The sequence below is a fragment of the Cupressus sempervirens genome, chromosome 6, assembly GCF_028749045.1.
Source record: "Cupressus sempervirens isolate cs-2001-9-10 chromosome 6, ASM2874904v1, whole genome shotgun sequence".
NCBI lineage: Eukaryota > Viridiplantae > Streptophyta > Pinopsida > Cupressales > Cupressaceae > Cupressus > Cupressus sempervirens.
In genome coordinates this window covers 42,377,651-42,395,960 of record NC_143123.1, presented here as the reverse complement: position 1 = coordinate 42,395,960, position 18,310 = coordinate 42,377,651, and the positions used below count along the sequence as shown (strand labels likewise).

The window sequence follows — 18,310 nt, the reverse complement described above, 5'->3', positions numbered from 1 at the left end:
GTTTGATTTTCAAAGGTTTTCCTTTTCAAATATCATAAATGTTGGATTTTTTGTCTGATTCTTGTTATTAGCAAATTTTTTCTTCCATGCATGGCTTTGTTAGATTTCTTTTCTTGAAATATTATTATTTGTAATAACTATTCATTCATATTCTGGTATAGTACTTTATGTATACCATTCTATTTATTCAATTATTTTCCAACTAAAGGTCGCTGCATATTTTTTTCTAAAGATTTTATGTTTCGTCAATGTTAACTTTTAGTTTCATAGTTATTTCATTAACCTAATTTATTGTTACATGCATATAGATTTTAGCAAAGTTGAAATGATTATTAACTAGGATGTCCATCTTCACATGGATCGAATATGTACCATAAGAAATCCAAAAGACTCAAATTTCCAATCCCAACCCAAGTGTTAAAACATAAGGATTGACACCTTGGGTCTTTGAATATTTCTCAGTACATATCAAATCCATGTTAAGATGGATAAAAATAATGTTATACATGGGCAAAGCATGAAAGAAAATATAATCAATAATAATTATTATGATATATCATGCATTCACTGCCATCTTAACAGTTGATAAACTAGGCTATACCTCAGGAGACAGAATAATTTGAAAGCACCGACCACTTGTATTTAATCCACTTTCATTGCAGTCAATCTCTGTCATTATAAATTAAATTGTAAGGTTGGTTAAAAACTTTTTCATCGCCACAGAGAAGCAAAAAAAAAGCAGTAAGTGAAATCTGAGACTTTTAGGACATGGTAAAGAAACAAGTGCAGAAAAAATGATTGTGGGATGCAAATGTAATTGGAAGATGAACCGTTTATTTCATCCATGAGGATTGCTTGCAAAGCCTCAATTTCCATCTCTTGCTCCTGTACATAGTCTGCAGATCAATGACAACTTCATGTCAAATATTTCTACAATCGTAAGGAAGTGTTAAAAATAACCTCCAACACAGACCTTCACCAGAGGAAGAAAATGAAACATATCAACAAATTTAGGAATTCCACCTATCAAAAATAAGTTCATAGTACCAAATTCAAGTTGATATTGTTTAACTTTAATGAAGTTTAAACTATAATTCAGTGACTGTTGATTTTGTGGAAGCTGGATATACTTTTAAGCATTTAAACAGCAAATGATACTGTTGTTCCCAGCAACACATGAGTTCCTGCACTACTTGGGGCCACAGGTTTGAAAGTCTTAAAAGTCTAAATTAAATTGTAAATGTGCATTTTAATGAATTTTATTTTTTCGGTTGGAGAAACGTGATTTTCTTTGACTGCAATTTTCTTCATAATATTCTCAGAGCTTCTACACAGAAAACAAATATAACACCGAGATAAGAAATGGTGCCTTCTGCAAACTATCACAATGAACAAATAAAATTCTACAACCAGTCATTCATTTATCAGACCAGTGCTCCTAGGATAAATTTGAAGAGGGAGAGAGCAAAGCTTCAAGGCTCTAAAGCATCATAATATACAGCTGCAACAAATAAAACAGAGAAGAATTTCAAAGCATAAAAGTGTGTGTCTCGTCATGATCTGAGTCCACCTACCATGACTCAATGAGTTTACAAAAATAGTTATACACTCCCATGTTTTTTTAAATGTATAAGACTCTTCGTTTTTTATATTCTTAGCTCTTCATGTTCCAACAATTTCAAAAAGTGCCCTTTAGTAAATACTTAAATTCTGATTCCCTATCTACAAAATTAACAATGATAAATTTTACCAGTCAGCATGTAAAATGAAATTAGCAAAATATTAAAAACAAGAACAAGGAAACTAACAAATGGAGAGAACAAAGAAAACCCTGTAGAGAGATGCAAAGAAATTATAGAAATGCAATTGAAAATAGGCAAACTTTGAAAAAAGAGGCAACAGTTGCTGATGACAAGAAGTCTTCGCAGGGTGAGTGTCATGTTGCTCGTATCATGCCTACAGTTTTTCACATTGGTGAACTGCTTTCTCAAATTAAAACCATAAAAGTTGAGATTAAAACCCCACAAAAGAACCTTTGAAGATTCACTATGACAACATTAATGTTTTCGCAAAAACAATAATATGAATTTATCAATATTTAGCCCTATTGACCAGATTCACCTAATGATATCACCTGACCAACCCGCAATAGTAACAATTATTAATGCAAATAAAAAACCTTCATTTTCACTGCATCTTCTTTCTCCGAGACATTAAAAAGTGTTATAACCAGAAAAGGTAATGCCTAAACATCTGAGGTCTTCAGATTTATAAGTGTCACATGATATTGCATCCTGTTTTATTTCTCCACCATTTGGATGACACCAGTGCAAGGTATTTTGGCACTAGCATGGGAAGCATTTGACCATGTTGACTGATTTTGAGATTACAGAAATTAAGTTGGATGATGTAAATATTATTTTGATGATTTTGAACTCTGTAAACTGCAGTAAAAGTAGTAGATTACTGTTGTTGCACTGTTTTCTTTTCATGCCAAGTGTTAACATTATTACCTTTTGCCTTTGGTCCATTATTACCCTTGGGTAAATGACCAAAACTTTTTTAAAATTTATTATTTGTGCTCCTGATGTGACAAAATATGATCCATAAATCAGATTGAATGACATACCAGCCCAACTATTCTCACCTACATCTGAGCTACATCTGAGCTATAACGAGGATACCCACAGTGCCCAGGACACAGCCTGGGTGTGCTAGCACATACCAGTCAACAGAAAATGTCTTGTATATTTTCTTTTCAAAAATACTTGCAAGTTTAAAATCCCCATTACCCTCTCTGGCACCCAGTTAAAAAATGTGTTATTAAATAATTAAAACAAATTTTGTGCTTCTGTAAAGTTTATTTTCATTAATGCTGCACGTTCCAGCATCCTTGTTTATTGCCTGAAAAACGAGTAAAATTATGTACCTGACGGTACCCTTAGTCCCTAGGCACACCCCATGCATGCCCAGCAAATACTTATACAAAGAAAAAAGCTTTCTACATTTTCTTTTAATAAATCCTTGCAAGTTTTGAATCCCCATTACCATTTCTGGGATTCTATGAAAAAAAAGTATTTGAGAAAAACCCCAATTTTGGTGCCCAGTGAGTTTCAACATCCTTATTATTTCCTGTAAATCACACCCAATATTCCATTTCCACTGTGATCAAGGGTGTAATGGAGTGAGAGGTAGATACAATGGTCTAAATCCTCAGATCCACCCACTTTTTTATCATTATCTGCCTGCCATCTGCAAATGCCTTGATTTTTTGGTTTTACAATCGAACTGTCTAAAGGACAACTATCTTACATGTTTTGATTTCCATTTTGCTCCACCCACCTAAGATTTAAACAATTTTTTAACTTCCAACAAAAGAAAATAATACACTGGATTTTCATTTTGTTACTTCTACTTTAGTATGGAGTAATTGGCACTAGTCAAGACCCCATATTTGAGGCCCTAATTACTACCAGTTAACATCGGGCCCCATGACCTGACCTTAATCATGCAGTGATTGAAGCCAAGGATTCAAACCTATGGCCACAAACACCATCCATCTCTTTCAACAGCTCAATCATCCAAGCTATGTCTCATAGGCTCATAATGGAAATTTTATAAATACAAATTGCTGTTATTTATATAATATTTTATTTCTATGACTTAATTGTTAGTCCCTGCCTTTAAAAAGGCAGAGACTATTGTTTTCGGCTTAATTAAAAGCATTAGCCGTCAATTGATATGGCAGGAAAATGTAACATATCATATAGTTTAGACTATGTGATATGCTTTATTTCCAATTTTTGCGGATTATTTGCTTTTTTCCTATTGGACGGTTGATTTTTCCTGGTGGTTTAATTTGTTTTCTGTGTTGAAAATTAACGGAAAAAAAATAAAGGGGCACGGTAAAGAGATGGGGTCAAATTTTGAGGCGAGAACAGGTGTCGTGTTCGTGTGCAAATAGGAAGGCAGAAGAGCTGTCATGCTTGTGCAGAGTACGAGGTTTAACTACACCATTAAATCGTTGGCCTGGCTTCCATGGATGCAGCGGGTTAAATGTTTGATGTGTCTTTAATTGTTGGTTGCCGGTTCTAGAGCATTCAGTGGTGATTCGCAGGGTTTTGTTGCCGTCTGTGCAGAGCAAGCAAAAGGTAAATATTCCTGCTATTTCTCATTGTCTGTGGCAGCTTCTATGGATTTCATGCAGTGAGGGGGTCAGGGTTTGGGTTCTCGTAGCCTTCATACAGCAGGTTAGAATTTCATGTTTACCTAATTATATTTCTCGTCATCTGTTTTGTTTTCAAGGTAAGGCAAATGGTAGTTTAGCATTACAAAGTTCTTGTTCTTATTTTTACACATTGTTTTCGTTTTAGACAGGAATGCCCTCTTTTATCTTCATATGTAAAATGCATTTGCATTTGGTCTTCAGACATTGATGTCGTTGTTATGCTATTTTAGATTTAAGAATGAAGACCCCTGTTATAATTTATTTGCTTTCTCAGACACTTGTTATAATTTTGTTGTCTATTTAATCTTCGACACTTGTTATTTGTTATCTCAACGAGTTCGTCTACGGTATCTTATTGTGTCATCTGGGTTCTGTTTTATGAGAACATGTTTGATAGCATATATGGATTTTGGTAGTTGAACGATTTTAGGTTTTTAGTGTTTTTTGGAGAGAATTGCAGCTTCAATTTCGTCGTGGCTGGGTTTTGAAGAAGTCGATGGTATAGGAATGTTGCTCCTTTCGAGGTCTCGGGCGACTATGTAGACCCGAACATGTGGCCAAGGGGAGAATGGTTAACGCATATACTAGGCAGCGAGGCATTCAGTAGCTGTAGTGTCCTACCCACACCTAGTGATATAGACATATACATTTCAAATCTCTCCAATACTTCAACTTATACAGTGTTAGGGGTTTTTGTTCAACTCTTAGGGTAGTATTTCAGTTTCTTGAGCATGTGTTTGTGGTCCATGTGTGTACTTGATCTTATGCTCTTTGGGTTTTTATTCAACTCTTAGGGTATTGTTTTAGTTTCTTGAGCAGATGTCTTCGTTGTCGATGTGGGTATTGTATTTTTCCCTCCTTTGTGGTCTTTTGTAGAATTCTATCGAGTCCTAAAACGTTCAATTCCAAGCTAGTGAATTGGGCTATTTTGAAAGGAGGCTATGAGTTTGGAACCTAATGCTGGTCTGTAATAGCAGTGGATCTAAAAGTAGAAATTTGTGGTTCTCATACTAAATGTTAGGATTGTTCTTTGTTTTTCCCGTTGTCACCTGTTTTATCCAAAGAAGAATATAGCTATGAAAAGCAAACTGAGGCCTGCAGGTATCAATTCGTCTAAATTGTATTAAGTCATAAGACCTTTAATTTCAAACTAGTGTATTTTCAAGTGCCATGGACCTGCTTTCAGTCATCTATGGATATTTATAAAATTTATGATTTCTTTTTCTTTATCAAGATGATTAGATTAATGCTAAACAATTTCTTTAGAGTCTATGGGAACAGCTTGTAAAGAGAATCTCTATGGGCCACATCTTTACAATTAAATAACTTCCTGAAGCTGTGATGTGTTCTTAAGCAGGCCTCACCTTTTCCTATAGAAACTTCTGTTAACTTTTTGACTTTCTTAGGTTGTTTATGAAATGTCTGATTTAATTTGAGTTCAATGAACTTTGGGAATTAGTGAATTGGCCCATTTTTAAAGTAGGCTGTGACTTTGGAACAAAATGCTGGTCTATAATGGCAGTGGATGTAAAGGTAGAAATTTGTGGTTCTCATACTAAATGTTAGGATTCTTCTTTGTTTTTTGTCATTGTCACCTGTTTTATCCAAAGAAGAATATAGACATGAAGAGCAAACTGAGGCCTGCAAGTATCAATCCATCTATGAATACAGTCCTAGCTTTCCATGCAAGATCCTTGACTAGGTTTTTGGATATTTAAAATTGATTGACATTTTTTAAGCGTAGATGTTTGGAAGATTAAGGTCATTAAATTTGGCATAAGATAGATAGAAACTGTTATACAATCCATAACTATTCCTCTTTCTGATTTAAGTATTAAATTATACAAATAAGCTGATTTTAGTCTGATATAAAACTCTTAGATAGAACATTCTCTGAGACAACTGCAAGTTTAAATTCAAGTGCTCTTTAGTTGATTCTGTTTGTGGATTTTGGGCATATGTTCGTCTTTTTTGAATCAGCTGTTGGGCTAGAGGACTCTTTCTTTATGAAATGTCTGATTTAATTTGAGTTCAATGAACTTTGGGAATTAGTGAATTGGGCCATTTTTTAAGTAGGCTATGACTTTGGAACCAAATGCTGGTCTGTAATAGCAGTGGATGTAAAGGTAGAAATTTGTGGTTCTCATACTAAATGTTAGGGTTATTCTTTGTTTTTTGCCATTGTGACCTGTTTTATCCAAAAAAGAATATAGGTATGAAGAGCAAACTGAGGCTTGCAAGTTTCAATCCGTCTATGAATACAGTCCTAGCTTTCCATGCAAGATCCTTGACTAGGTTTTTGGATATTTATAATTGATTGACATTTTTTAAGCGTAGATGTTTGGAAGATTAAGGTCATTAAATTCGGCATAAGATAGATAGCAACTGTTATACAATCCATAACTATTCCTCTTTCTGATTTAAGTATTAAATTATACAAATAAGCTGATTTAAGTCTGATATAAAAATCTTAGAACATTCTCTGAGACGTTGATTTGAAATTGAAACTATGACATTATTTATTCTAACTACTTTTAAATTTTATGAAATTAATTTGCTTCTGTTTTTTTAACAGTTCTGATTGCTGAATGTTCAAATATGGTCTTGTATTCCATTTTATGGCATGCTATTTTTTTTGTGTCTTTCTATCTATCAGTTAGAGTGTTCTTCAATTCCTCTAGGATTATATTAGGTTGTTTGTTTTGAGCTTGAGTTAACTTTGATCTTTTTTATACTTAATCAAAAGACATATTCCTTTATTACCGTCGTGTTGCATTGTTCTACCTGAAACTAAAAAATATAACCAAAGCTTAACATATATCTTATGTACTTGGTAGTAAGATTGCTACAGATATATGTTTCACTTTTTCTTGATTAGCTCATCTGGTTCTAGAGCTGAACATCTTCAACTCTGATCATTTACTTTGCCTCAGTAATGGTCTTTGCAGCATGTGAGGTAACATTATCTCCTTGTTCATTGCACCATGATATCTGGTAGTTTTCCTTTTCCTTGATTCGTTTTCCATTATGTTCTTGTGTTTCTTTTGTCAGCAAGTGCTTATATTTAGCTATTCTTGGCATTGTTTCAGGCTACATCAATCTCTTAGATATATAATCTTTATTATCTTGTTTTGTTATTACATATGAAACCATGAATCTATACTGATATTTGTCTGCACGAAAGTCAATCTTATAAGAACTTGTACTTTGCCAAAATTGTAGACTTATTGGTGTTCTTCAAATATCAAAATAATTATTAAAGGACATGGCTGTAACATACAAATTTAAATAGCATCCATAGAATGGATTATGATTTAAGGTTGAAGTTCAAGTTTGAGAGAGCCTTTGACCTGCACGGATGCAAATTATGTAGGATGCAGTCAATATATTATGATTCTAAAACTGTAGGGTGAACATTATCAGTTTGATTTTTCCTACAATGAGCTAAACTAGTAAACAAGACAGAAATCAGAAATGGGTTATATTTGTCTTCATGTGAATTGCATTGTTGGTTAAGGTATTGTCATTCAAAGTTTATATCAAGTCAACAATCTATCAGATTATTAATCTGACATAGAAATAGTTTTGTTTGTGCATCTTAATAGGAAAAGAGACACGTTCTGTTATTATAGTTGAGAGCTGTTAATTTGTAACCATTTCAAGGTTTTAATTATATTTCATATTTTCCTGCATATCTTGTCATAGTCATAGCTAGGAAAAAGGACATTATAAATAAACTAATTTTTCCTTTCAACTGTTGCCTATATTTATGTATAAAGTATTCAAGAAGAGCCAATTTCCTTGACGTAAACTTGATGCCTGCCTTGTCTCATAATGTCTGCTGTCTACATACTTATACTCTTATATCTACAGAGTTGGGTCAACACAAAATAGTAAGACATCTGACAATGCTAGGAAAAGGCCAAGATTTGATGATATTGTCTGAGTGCTATAAATGATTCAAATAGAGTACTAAGGTGTTCGACTAAGTTTCCATACATATTTAGTTCTCGTGCTAAATCTTCTTTCTTTATATTTTGTAGACTCCTGTTCATATCCTCAGATGGACAACAATTACTTCTCTTAATGTTAGATGAGAAGTCTTGTCTTCTCAGGGTTGACATCTGGTTGCAATGTTCCAATAGTAGTTCCTATAATATGTAACTGCTTATTCAATGTTTGTGTCTACACTCCCAGAAATCATTTTCTTCTTCGCTTCCACAAATCTGCTCCCTTAATTCTGCTTTGTTGCCAGTGTCACCTACTATGTCTTCCAAATAACAGCTCATTTCTGTAGCTAAGCAAGTTGACCATAAAATTGTTCTTCAACTTCTACCATATGAATACGGTATCCAAAGCATTCCTCTACCATATGAATAGTGTTCTGATATTATGTTATCGATTTTGTCATTTTCCAACACTCCGAGGTTTATAACTGTAATTTACTAACTACTTCTCTCTGTGTTGAGATAATGGGTGTTGCACACATTGCATAATATTGTTATATTTTATTATGTAATGTTGTGCCTAGATGGATGTGCAATATGTAAAGATTCCCATGGGATATACTTAATGAGTTGTATTGTAACATTGTGATAATATTTCATGTAATTATTTAATATTGAGAAAAATAATTAAATGCCCAATATTAAATGTGGGGTCAGTGGGTTAGGTAGCACATGGTTTATGTAATACCACTTGGTGGTTTTGTGGGACTTGCTACTATATAAGCAGCCACAAGGGTAGTTGTTGTAGAGTGACAAGGAGTAAGAGTGAGAAAGGCAAGAGTCGAGCGGGACAAGACTTGACAGGTTAGCCAAGGGAGCATTTGTGAAAGTTGAAAGCATGGCATGGGATGTGTGGATTCATGCTTGTTCACATAGTTTGCTCGATTGTGGCTATGGCCATGAAGGCTTCCATGTTTGTATTGCAATGGTATTTTTTGCTGAATAATACATGGTGATGGATGCTTTTGGAGGCTGGGTTTTTTCCCTTAATGAGGGTTTCTCAGGGTATATCTTGTGTCATAATTTTGAGAGTATGTTGTCTATTCCCTTGCATGTGGATTTTAATTCCGTATTTATTTCAAATCTATTATGGGTTATGTGGAAACGGTTATATTCTTTATTGCCAAGTTTCCTTACAAGTGGTATCAGAGCTATGGTTTTATTATTGTAACCTTAGATTGAATCCATAAGAATGCATGAGAGGATAAAAGAAAAGGGCAAGATATATGAAGGATTTATTGCAGATTTGAGGGTTTTGGATTTGCTATTATGATGGGATGTTAAAAGATTTGGGCATGTGAAATTTTTTGAACAAAAGGATTTTTCAGATGTTTCATTTAAAATGAGGGTTTTGGGGGGTAGCATGCAGAAATAACCTCTTGGGTAAAAATAGACCTCACTATTGGATCCGGGTTGATATTTCCATAAATTTTGATATATATTATGTCCTAGTTTGGCCATGTTCAAATGAAATGAAAGAGTTTTTTTTAGTTTCAGCCCGTGATGGCCGTCAAATTTAATCCCGTCGGAATTTTCGTCACAGAAAATAAAATAAAAAATGAAAAATCGCAATGAAAATGGTAAAAAGACTGTCTTAGTAAAACGGCCATAACTTTCTCTCAAAATATCGGATTTCAGAATTCTTACAGGCATTGGAAAGCTAATTCAAAGCGCTACAACATGATATAGGTCTGGTTCTATGGTTTTGATATTTTGTCAGGTTTTAAGAGCCCTAAAGTCAGATGTTGTTTGTTTTGAGCACAAATTAGAGCATAACTTGGGCATACGAGGTCGGATTTTGGACTTCAAGTAGTCAACGGAAAGCTCTTGGAGAGCTCTACACATTGGTTCAGATTTGGTGCAAGTTTGGCATGATTTATTTGTTGATATATTTATCTGAATAGTTTATGGTATATTTTGACTATAGTAACATTGTGAGTTTATGGCATTGGAGATTTAAGATTTGATGTCATTGTATACTCAATTCATTATTCAGATTGGTTTCATGATGATATGGTTATCAGTGTTTAGCTTGAATATGTATGATGACTTGTTGGATCTACAAGTTGTGCAGTGTTGTAAGCGGTCTATACTTACAAGTTGCATTTATAGCTTGGTTATGAGTTGTCTTTGCCCATTTATCTTTCATTATTGATGCATATTCAGATTGGTGGCTCGGATTTGGGTTGTCTATGCCTTGAGTCACATAATTTGCTGATTTTATTCTTCATATAGAAGGGATGAGATGTTGTTACCAGGTACAGTCATGGTGGAGGATTGTGGTTGACTATTTTATGCTGACAGGTTGGACATATTGAGAGCCAGATGCTCGGTTCATGGATGTGATCATGGTGTCATGGATTTTGGCATGACATGATTGGATATACAGCTTGGATACACAGTTTAGTGGGAGCTTGTGACAGTGATGGGGTGACAGTGCAAGATTAGTTCCTGGTTTGATTTGGATCTTCATATAGGAGATGGTTCTTCCTGGTGTGTGGAGATGGTTTTCTTCATGGTGTGTGGAGATGGTTACATTTTGAGGACTGACAAGGTTCTTGGTAAAAGTACAGTTTATGCTTTTATTTGGCATGTTATCCTTGGTGTGAGGATGGTTTCATTATTATGTCATGATATACTCTTGATACACGTTTAGAGTTGTGACATGTTATGGTATGTTCATGTGGAGCCTGTTATCTCTTTGGTTGAGATGGTTAGATCATGTTGTCATGTTTATGTTCCTAAGGCAATGGTTTGAACTTTGACATTGATCTTGATTTAGTTTCTTGGTATTGAGTACACTGATCATAAGCTAGATACTTCATGATATTGCAATGTTGCATTTGCAGTTGGCATGGATTGATTGGTTACAAGTGCTCATGAATACTTAGAGACAGTGGTGATGCTGATTTCTCTTGGATTAGAGAAGTATTTGTTGGGACAGTTGATGGTTTCAACAAGAAGTCCGAGGGGCAGTCACCTGATATGGACTTGAAAGGAGATTGTTCTTAGATGAGTCTTGGTTGGAGACTTGGGTATCTTGATGGGCATTCTCATTCCCCACTCTTGGTCTACTCGGCGGTTTGCTACTTGAGAGGTATAGCCCATTGTTTCTTTCAGTTGCATTATATTTATGCTTGTCTTTCATGGATATAGATCTTGAGCTATGGTACATGAGTTAGTTCTGGAGGGTTCATTTGAGAGATGGTTTAACATTGGTTATCTCCGTGTGCATATGTTGTTATGCTGGTTGAGTTTGGGAGATGGTTTTATATTGGGCATTTTCTTTGGATTAGGAATGGTTTATTGAGTTTGATCTTCTTGTGAGAGGCGTACATCCATGATTAGTTATATGGTATGGTTTGGGTGTTGTTAAGGCTTCTTATTGGGGTTTTATGGAGGAGATCATACTTGCACAGTTTACATCTAGAGGTGTGTGTAGAAGGACATGATATAGGTTATGATTTGCATGGTTTCTCCGGTCTTGGTTATCTTCCCCGATGTTCAGTTTTTCTTACATTAGATTTGAGATTGGTTAGAGATTGTGATCACTGGTTTGTGTTCATGTATGTCATGTGAGAGATGACATGGTTATTCTTTTATCTCTTTCCTCTATTGGTTGTGGAGAATTTGAGAGACTATTGGAGACTTGTTACAAGAGTTGTTCTTGTAGGATATCAGTTTATGTATTACGGATGTCTTTGATACTACATGGATTCACTTCTTTGAGATGTTGTGAGTGGATTGGTTATAGATTTGACATTATCTTTTGCAATGGGAGCTTCTTGGTATATATGTGGCAGGTATTGCTCTTGAGGCTTGTGATTGCAGGTTGCAGATTGGATATGTCAGTGATATGAGATTCACTTGTTATACCTTTGGAGGTATGGATAGTTGGATGGGTTTGGCACTTGCTGTGGGTGCTATTTCAGCTATGGATATTTTGACAACTACTGATACATGCGATTACCTTTGGATCAGTTTTTTTTGTGCTTGGAATTCAGTTGGTACAGGATTTTATGATCTTCTAGTGCGACAAGTTGGGTGGTTTTTCTCTTTGGATGGCTTCTATGTATGTCTAGTGGCAGTGACATAATAGGAGGTGAGATCATTCATGTTTGACATGCTGGATACTTTGATTTTGTTGTGGGTACCAGGATGGAGCGCTTGGCGTATTTTGATCCATGATGGTGGATGTGCTGGGAGGGATTGTTCCCTTGTTCATTTATGTGGCTACGGCTTGACCCTAGGCAATGTATACAACAAGTGGGAGATTGTTGAGATAATGAGTGTTGCACACATTGCATAATATTGTTATATTTTATTATCTAATGTTGTGCCTAGATGGACGTGCAATATGTAAAGATTTCCATGGGATATACTTGATGAGTTGTATTGTAACATTGTGATAATATTTCATGTAATTATTTAATATTGGGAAAAATAATTAAATGCCCAATATTAAATGTGGGGTCAGTGGGTTAAGTAGCACATGGTTTATGCAATACCACTTGGTGGTTTTGTGAGACTTGCTACTATATAAGCAGCCACAAGGGTAGTTGTTGTAGAGTGACAAGGAGTAAGAGTGAGAAAGGCAAGAGTCGAGCGGGACAAAACTTGACAGGTTAGCCAAGAGAGCATTTGTGAAGGTTGAAAGCATGGCATGGGATGTGTGGATTCATGCTTGTTCACATAGTTTGCTCAATTGTGGCTATGGCCATAAAGGCTTCCATGTTTGTATTGCAATGGTATTTTTTGCTGAATATTACATGGTGATGGATGCTTTTGGAGGCTGGGTTTTTTCCCTCAATGAGGGTTTCCCAGGGTATATCTTGTGTCATAATTTTGAGTGTATGTTGTCTATTCTCTTGCATTTGGATTTTAATTCCGCATTTATTTCAGATCTATTATGGGTTATGTGGAAACGGTTATATTCTTTATTGCCAAGTTTCCTGCTTGGCCCTTTTTCTCCTTTCTAGTGTCAAGTTCATCAACATTTTAAATACATAGCATTGTTAAGGCATTAGGCAAAAATTTTGTTCCCTAAAATAGAAGTAGCAAAACATCAAATGTCAGCATCAGCTTCCTTTATATTCCTGTCATATTTTTGAATTGAAAGTCATATCTTTTGATGACTAGGACTTGTCAAGCATGCAAAAAGTTTCATATCAGGCTGCTGTGATTCAATTATTAGGCCATTTGAATGATTACTTTTCCTGCACAGCTCTTACATACGCCTACAATTTAATCTTCGCTCTGTGTGTGGCTTTAAAATCCTTCATAATATAAAACAAATGGTTTGACCAAAAGAACAATAATCATTAGTCTACATCAGTTTCAGTTGGAATAAAATTAGCCTACTACGGAGTCGTATTTTGTTTTCATTTCTTCCTTCTCATGACTAGGCATATATCTATAACTAGGGTACTATAATACCTACTTGTCTATAGAATCACATAGATTCCATCTTATGATTTGATAGCTTTCTTTGATAGATTCTATTGGAGGGACATTATGAACCTACTGATTAAAGTTATTTGATTAGTGCATAACATGTCTTCTAACAAGTTCTTACTCTCTTGTGTTCATTTTCTTCATTATGATTTTTACATTTAACTTTTGTATATTTTATTTTTATTAATTATTAAGAATTCATTTCTCACATATTTTATTTAGAATTTTAATAATATAGTATTTAAATCTTAATTCTACATTTGAATTGATCATTTCTATCCTTGAGATAGCTTGTCTATGGAACTTTTATATTCTAAACCAAATCATATGTTAACATGTTATAAAGATGTAATAGCAAAAACATGATAACAAAAAATAATCACTACTTGACAAGATAATGAAAAGAAAAAAAGATGCCAAAATCCATAACTAAAAAATATATAATATTATATTAGCAATATCTGTATAGAGACTTATATCAAAATTGATTAGCATTGAAAGTACGGCATTTTGAAAAGAAAACCTGTAAAAGATATATTTAAACTATTGTTTGCGACTGTTTTATTTCTTACAAATTCTTTTCCTGTTTAAATTTAGTATTAGTTTGGAATATAACTTCTTCTTTTCGTTCATTAGAGCTAATATTCCTACCGTTTCATATACTGTCTACGTAAGGATTGACTCCTGATTACAATATCTGAACAACCGAATCTAGAGTTAGCTCTAGTTTGCTTGTGTCGTGTTATATGACTATGCATATAGTTTTTCCCCCCCTCCATCTACGTTGTCTGTTAACTTGAAGATGGCTCCTTTAAGTAGCTGAATATGGATTTCGTGACCATTAAATATACATCTAGCATCATATCCTATGGCCTCTTATTTTCCTGTAGCTTTTCATTTGTTTGCTTTTGATATCTTTCATTGCTTTTGGAATGTTTACCGGCTTCTTCCCCGTGGACTGATAACGATCCTAGATTTCCAAAAGCTTGTCGATTTCCTTGGCTTTGGATTGTCCTTTTTTTACCTCAAGCTTGCATAGCATATAGACTTCGACATGGTCGATGTAAATATGTTTGACGTTAAAAGAAGCTATGATCTTGCCTATCATCTAGCCTTCACTAAGACCTGGTCACAGACTGGCTACTACAGATGTTACGATCATAGTCTTTCTTCTCTCACACCATGATATGAATAATGTTTTGATATTATGGTATCAATGTTTATATATCTAGGCATAAAAAGGATAATAACTTTAGTAGTGTGACATGGTTCTATATCTTATGGCAATTTCCATTCCTACCACAATCTTTACCCACTTCTTCGCCATGGACTAATAAAGATCCTAGGTTCTAAAAAGCTTTTCCAGCTACTTGCCTCTGCTTAACCCTTTTCCTATCTCATTGTTGCAGAATATGTCATCTTGAACATGTGCGATGCAAATATATTTCACCATAAAAGAAGTTGCATATTTGATAATAACATAGTCTTCCACTGAACCTGTTAGAAGAGTAGTTCCTTTATATGTATAGATCGTAATTTGATTTGCTTATAGGAGAATCTGTAGTCTGTTCAAATATTATGCAATGCTTGTTCATATATGTAAGCACAGAGACATTAATAAACCTAATTTTGTCAAATAGTTTTATTTATCATCTGCTCCTTTGTATTCTTGTTCCTAAGATTTACACAATATGTTAGTCCTGGGAACACTATAGAACGTGTCAATGTCTTGTGCTAGTTTAAATAATCATCTACATTCCAATGAAGAAGCATCAATCTATAGGCATATTCAGAATACTGAAATTAAGATTATAGTCTATATAAATGACTAGAACTATGGCTCATTCTATTCTCCTATATCTGAATGGTGCATCTATAAGATACATATCATACATCTTATAGAATTCATTGGAGATATCTTATGTAAATGCATCGATGTCAAATAATCTTGTCTTGCAGATAATGTCTTCTTCAGACATGATTGCGGATTAGCATGTCTTTTTCTTGAATGAATCAAAACCTTTGGCATAGCATAGCTTTCTGTTAATATTTCTGCATGGAAAGTAAGCATGTTGTCTCTCCACTTGTAGAGTTGACAACATTTTTTCCTTGCTTTCTTGTAGGTAGCTAGAGTAGGAGGCTTGTCGTAGCTCGTTCTTATCTTCAACACGGACTTATTTTATTTTCCCTTCATCCATTAAATGGCGAAAACAAGTATGGCTAGCTCAATTATAGCAAGCCAGGGATCAAGAAGTCCATTGATACTAGACAAATCCAAATCAAAGACCACGTCTGAAGCTATATCAATTGATGATGCTTGACAACGTACAATGCTTTCGAATGAGCTCGTTTAACTACATCGTTGGCGATTGTTTATTTGATACAATACAAGTATTGCTTCATTGTCAATATACATGTGTTGAACTGCATAATGGACTTGTCAATTATTTCTTGCACTTGCTCCACCATGGTTCTACTATGGCGGCAAACTCTCTTGCAAGAGCTTCATCCTTCACTGCTCTATGATTTGCATAAAGTAACTGACCATGCAGCATACCTGCGTAGAATACGTCTCTCTGCATCTGAAACCAACTCGCTAGGTGAATCAGGCCTCTGGGGCGACACATTTTTTATCCATTGGTTGTCTCTTTGTCTTGACATCCCCATATGTATCTGGTCATCTACACGCAAAAAACCATACAGGCACCTCATTCTACAATATCAATCCTCTTCCATGACATCACTCCGTTGGCTGGGCACTATGAACCTATCTTCTCAAGACTAAGTACATACAACATAATACAAAGTATAGAACAACAAATGCCAGCTTTATCATCTCCCATACCAAATATTGGAGACATAATTGAAGCAGAGTTAGCTTCAATTGGTCTAAAACAATCTCCTGAATTTACTTCTCTGTATGGTGAAAGCATGTTTGCAGCTATAGCTTTCTTGGTCGACAACCGGTTTGAAGCCATTGTGTTGCGCTTGTTCATGGCTCAATCATGGGCCAATGCACTAAAAATTAAGGACAAACATGCATTGCATTGTTTCCATATCAACAATGAATCTTCCATCTCAGCTAACGAATTGCCGTTTCAAGCACACACACTCAGTTGGAATGTAGGACTAGAATATGCGAAAAGCAACTTGGAAGGCTATCCAACGTGCTTGCTATGGCTTTCACACATATTCAACATTGCAATCAACATATGGCAATCAAATCTATTGTCTAAGGTGCACGCCTACTGCAACTGTCTTGAACCAAGCACATCTATTGACTTGATCTGTTTCAAGGATATGATAGGTCATTGCCATTATGCACCACTCAAACAGAAGGACCAACTCTTTAATGAGCCCAAATCAACTACACATATTCTTGTCCAAGATGGCGAAATTGCATCTCAAACAAGGAAACGGAAACCGCCCTATGCAATGACATTAGGGGTTCCCACTTCTACACCTATAGTTGGCACCAATATCAAGGTTCGTTGTTCACTAAGACATTTGAAAGCGACAATTCGCAATAGAAATCAACCACCAAAAAACTTGAATCAGAACCAAACATTTCCCCTTGAGCAAGTCATCAAAGAAGAAAGGACAACAACGATTGCCAGTAAAAAATACGTCTTCCGCAGGCCACGTAAAAGACATCTAGCTACATCCTCCCATCAACAATTGTCACAAAACAAAACACAACATAAATCGATTCGACAATATCTACATGAAATAAATGATACGCCGACTAAAGCTTACACAATATGCGAAATTTACTGCTTCGACAAGGACACCTACAAAGTCACTGATGCATTTGTCGACACTTTCTCCATGCTTGAACTTCAGTCGGCTACAAAGATAATTGCTACAAACGATCTCGTATGCAGACGTTGTGTATATGCCATTCTAGATGCAAATATCCCTGATTATGCTGCACCATGGAACATTAGCCGAAATAAACCGAACCATGTAATATAGACGTTGACTAGTCTAGAAGAAAGACTTGTCTCCTTGCGTAGTGCTTTTGCCCAGATCAGACAATTGGGTTACAAAAGAGCACAGTATGCCTTAAATGGTACAATAATCAATGTTCCTGTTGATTTCGATAAGGTGAAACATGCATTGCCTAGAGACATTGATGAGGCAAATACTATTGCAATTAGACTTAAGCACAAATTGCACTATGAAAATGCATATGCACAAGGGAATTTCAGACCTGGTCATGTTATGAATGCGTTAACAATCTTGTCAAAAACACCCTTATATACGAAGGAAAACATCTCTATCAACCAAGACTAGGAATGTCTATTTGCAAATAAGAAGATGCAACAACAAATAGATACCGTTATAGATGGCAAAATAGATGCCAATGATAATATCCTTGAAGATGAAGACGAAACTAAACCTGAATCACTTATACATTGGTTTAATGAATCGCATGCAATTAATGATCTTGGTTCGACTATTGTCGAAATTGCACCGGCAGAAGGCTTGAAACCTTTAGGCATTTTCCAAGATACCTACTCAAAAGAAATGAACTTCCCAACATTGTTTTTTGGATCCCCACGAGCTGAAGAAATAGCAAAAAAAATTAACCTACCAAAAAATTGCTAGGTGGGAGCTT

At 35.1% G+C, this 18,310-nt stretch overlaps 1 protein-coding gene across 9 annotated transcripts in view; it reads right to left on the bottom strand.

Moving 5' to 3' along the window:
- The window catches only part of LOC149551019 (Ubiquitin-conjugating enzyme family protein), a 226,836-nt gene that overhangs the window by 168,848 nt on the left and 39,678 nt on the right, over window positions 1–18,310 (bottom strand). For all 9 annotated transcript variants that reach the window (XM_089786585.1, XM_089786591.1, XM_089786586.1 and 6 more), the window contains 2 exons: window positions 831–896; window positions 602–669 (listed from right to left, as the gene is read on the bottom strand). In XM_089786585.1, the coding sequence (XP_089642711.1) occupies window positions 602–669; window positions 831–896 (134 nt within the window). The remainder of the gene's footprint in view (window positions 1–601; window positions 670–830; window positions 897–18,310) is intronic.